The sequence below is a fragment of the Dendrobium catenatum genome, unplaced genomic scaffold (genome assembly GCF_001605985.2).
Source record: "Dendrobium catenatum unplaced genomic scaffold, ASM160598v2 fragScaff_scaffold_1061, whole genome shotgun sequence".
NCBI lineage: Eukaryota > Viridiplantae > Streptophyta > Magnoliopsida > Asparagales > Orchidaceae > Dendrobium > Dendrobium catenatum.
In genome coordinates, this window is record NW_021319523.1 from 2,727,748 (window position 1) to 2,731,759 (window position 4,012).

The window sequence follows — 4,012 nt, forward strand, 5'->3', positions numbered from 1 at the left end:
ATTGTGTATACCAAGGCACCAAATACGACTCTCGATGTTGCCATTTTGCCGAAGTGCAAAGCTCCAGCTGCCACTTCATTTACTGAGGACTATACAGACATGTTGGCGGAAATTAGGCAACAAATTCTGAAGTCAAATCAGAAGTACAAGGAGACTATTGATCGTCGCCGCAGGCAGCGGCTTTTCAATGTAGGAGATTTGGTCATGGTCCGTCTGCGAAAGGAGCGCTATCCGCCGGGAACTCATTCGAAGCTGATGCGTCGAAAATTTGGTCCAGTACCTATCACTGCTAAAATCAATGATAATGCCTACATCGTCGCCTTACCAGCAGATTTGAACATGTCTACAACATTTAATGTTTCGGACATAACTGCCTATTCACCTCCTGATGATGCAATCATATACGTTAGCTCGTCGGAGTCGAGCTCTTCTGAAGCGGGGGAAGACTGATGCAGTGCATTATAGCGTATGAGGATACGCGAGACACCATACGCTCCCCAACGGTTTTGCTGACAGCCACGATGCCCTTTTCCATTTCTAGTTTTCACGTACCCACTAGTTTTATTTTGCTGTTTCTTTCGTTTTATAGTATTTTTCGTTTCTTCTGGAAGCAATAGGAAATTGCATATAGATGAGGGGACTGGGAGAAGAAGGCAGACTCCTTGTTTTTGAAAACCTCTTTTACCACAGAATAGTGAAGAACCTGAACATACAAGGTTCAGGCGTTACCCGGCATTGGCTGTCTTGTGCCTGTTCTGTTTATTTTTCCTTGCAGGTGGTTGACGCTCGATCGAGGAGGTGCTAGCGGCATCAAAATCATTACTGAGAGCAAGCTAGCCAGCTTTTCCTTGCAGGTAGCCGACGTCCTATCGAGGAGGAGCTCAGCGGCATTAGGTTGGTATCAAAGCCTTGCTTGACTTGGGAATGGCAGATCGTGGTAAAGAACCCATTACCGAAGAAGTGCGGAGTCTCGACGCACTTTGGGCAAACCAGAAAACTTTTGAGCGCCGGCTGGATGAGCTATCGGCCGAAGTGCAGAAGTTAGCTGTGGACATATTCCGTGAGTTTAATCTCATCCGTGCGAGACCACCACCGATCCAAACACCGCAAGTTGATCCCACGGGAATTCGACCTTTACGGCGTAGAGGTGCAAATACAGCAAGACCCTTCCGTCACACACAGGCAATTTTTCAGGATTTTTCAGATTCAGAGGAGGAACTGCAGTACCCGCAGGAAAACGATTTGCTCGGTTCAGACGAAGCCGATGAATTCAACCAGCAGCCGGTAGGATGCCAGAGGTATCGAAGACCCTTTCCTCCACATTTTCCGCAAGGAGAATTCAAGGCTAAGCTTGACATTCCCTATTTCGACGGTCGTATGCATATAGAAGATTATTTGGATTGGGAGAAATCGGTGGAGAACTTCTTCGATTACATGGAAGTTCCAAGAGACAAGCAAGTGCGATATGTTGCTTGTCGTTTGAAAGGTGGAGCAAGTGCCTGGTGGGCACAGATGTTACAGATGAGACAAAGGGAAGGCAAAGGGCAAGTGCGGAGCTGGAACCGCTTGAAACAGCTTTTGAGAGCCCAATTTCTGCCAACAGATTATGAGCAGATTTTATACATGAGATATCAACATTGTTGCCAAGGAACAAGGTCTGTGAGCGACTACACGGAAGAGTTTCATAGATTGTCGGCTAGAAACAATCTAAATGAATCCGCTAATCACCTAGTGGCCCGTTACATTGGGGGATTAAAGGACAGCATCCAAGACCGACTGGAATTAAATTCCGTGTGGTCGATGGCTCAAGCAGTGAATCTAGCCATGAAGGTAGAAATGCAGCAGACACGGTTAGCCAAAAATTCTTATAATCGTCGGCATTGGCAGGAAGCTAGTGTGTCCGGAAAGGGTAGCAATCCTGCTATCAAAACAGCACCGACTGTTGGCCCGTCAGCTCAGGGTCCGCCCCAGAACTTCAACTCCTCAGACCCCCGGATGCAACCAAAACCGAAAGTTATAGCCAAGGAAAATCCATACGCCAAGCCTTCTACACTCAAATGCTTCCGTTGTTTCCAACCCGGCCACAAGTCGAATGAGTGCCCACAGAGACAGCAAATTAATCTAGCCGAAGGTGAAGAGGAAGGTGACCCAGATGCTGATGATGTAAACCCAGATGGAGAGTCGGAGGATGTGCATGCAGATGAGGGTGAGTCTCTAGTCTGTGTGTTAGAAAAATTGCTCTTGGCTCCGCGTCAGACCGTTGATTCACAACGCCACTCCATTTTTAAAACCCGCTGTACAATAGGCGGTAAAGTATGCGATCTTTTGATCGACAACGGGTGCACTGAGAATGTGATCTCCAGGGCTGTAGTGCAAAGTTTACAGCTGAATACTACCAAGAATGCTCGCCCGTATAAGATAAGTTGGGTTAAGCGGGGAATGGATATTTTGGTCTCGGAATCGTGCCGGGTCACATTTTCCATAGGGAAGCAATATGTCTGTGAAGTTTTATGTGACGTCCTTGATATGGACGTCTGTCATCTGATATTGGGAAGGCCCTGTCAATTTGATGTGGGTGCAATATACGACTGTCGAACTAACGTGTATTCTTTCGAGTGGAAAGGACGTCGACTCCGGCTTCTACCCACAGTCACAGAAACAAAAACGCACTTGACCCCGCAGCCCCGTCAGTCCGCTGTTCAAATTGTTTCGGGGGCTGGCCTCCTTCACTGCTGGAAGGAGCAAGCTCCCATGTATGCATTGTTGGTAACCGAACAAAGCCAAGGCTCACCCCTTACTAAGCTGAACAGTAAGATTCACAATTTGCTGCAGCATTACCGTGAGATTGCTCCCGACAATCTGCCTGATGAGTTACCGCCACTACGGAGTATACAACATCACATTGATCTAGTACCCGGTGCTGTGTTACCAAACCTGCCTCATTACAGGTTGAATCCAAAGGAACAGCTCATTCTCCAAGAGATAATTGATGATTTGCTGAAAAGGCAATTCATACAAACCAGTTTGAGCCCCTGCGCTGTTCCGGCGTTACTTGTACCTAAAAAGGACGGGAGTTGGCGGATGTGTGTGGATAGTAGATCCATCAACAAAATCACAGTAAAATATAGATTTCCAGTTCCCCGTATTGAAGAATTGTTGGATAAGCTCACGGGGTCATCCTTTTTTTCCAAGCTCGATCTGCGAAGTGGTTACCACCAGATCCGAATTCGGCCCGGGTATGAGTGGAAAACAGCATTCAAGACACCGCAAGGGTTATATGAATGGAAAGTCATGCATTTTGGCTTGTGCAACGCACCATCCACTTTTATGAGAATGATGAATGAAATCTTGAAGCCCCATCTAGGGAAAATTTGTATCGTTTACTTTGACGATATCTTAGTTTACAGTAAATGTTGGGAGAGTCACTTGAAGCACCTCCAAACACTGTTTGATATTCTGAAGCAGCAACGCCTATTCCTCAATCTTTCCAAATGCGAACTTGCTGTCCGAGAAGTTCATTTCCTTGGATTTATCATTGATGCCACTGGCGTTCGCATGGACCCTGCGAAGGTTGCTGCTGTTCGTGACTGGCCATCTCCTACCTCGTTTTTTGAAGTAAGAAGTTTTCACGGCATGGCAAATTTTTATCGAAAATTTATTCGAGGTTTCAGTGTGTTAATGGCGCCAGTGACTGATTGTCTAAAGACAAAGGAGTTTCATTGGGGTACAGATCAGCAGAAGAGCTTTGAAGCAATCAAACAAGCACTCATCTCAGCCCCTGTGTTGTCGTTACCTGACTTCAACAAGGTTTTTACCGTGGAAACAGACGCATCCTCTGTGGGGATCGGAGCAGTTCTTTCGCAAGAAGGCAAACCTGTGGCGTTCTTTAGTGAAAAGTTAAGTGACACTAGACAGAAATGGTCCGCCTACGAGCAAGAGCTATACGCTGTCATTCGAGCCTTAAAGCAATGGGAAATTTATTTGTTGCATCAAGACTTTGTATTGTGTAGCG

At 46.4% G+C, this 4,012-nt stretch overlaps 1 protein-coding gene across 1 annotated transcript in view; it reads left to right on the forward strand.

Annotated features, from left to right (window-relative positions):
- The first annotated feature begins 716 nt into the window (after positions 1-716).
- The window catches only part of LOC110105612, a 15,947-nt gene continuing 12,651 nt past the window's right edge, over positions 717-4,012 (forward strand). Inside the window, exons 1-2 of the mRNA XM_028698268.1 lie at positions 717-775; positions 855-4,006. Of these exons, the coding sequence (XP_028554101.1) occupies positions 925-4,006 (3,082 nt within the window). The 5' untranslated portion in view covers positions 717-775; positions 855-924. The remainder of the gene's footprint in view (positions 776-854; positions 4,007-4,012) is intronic.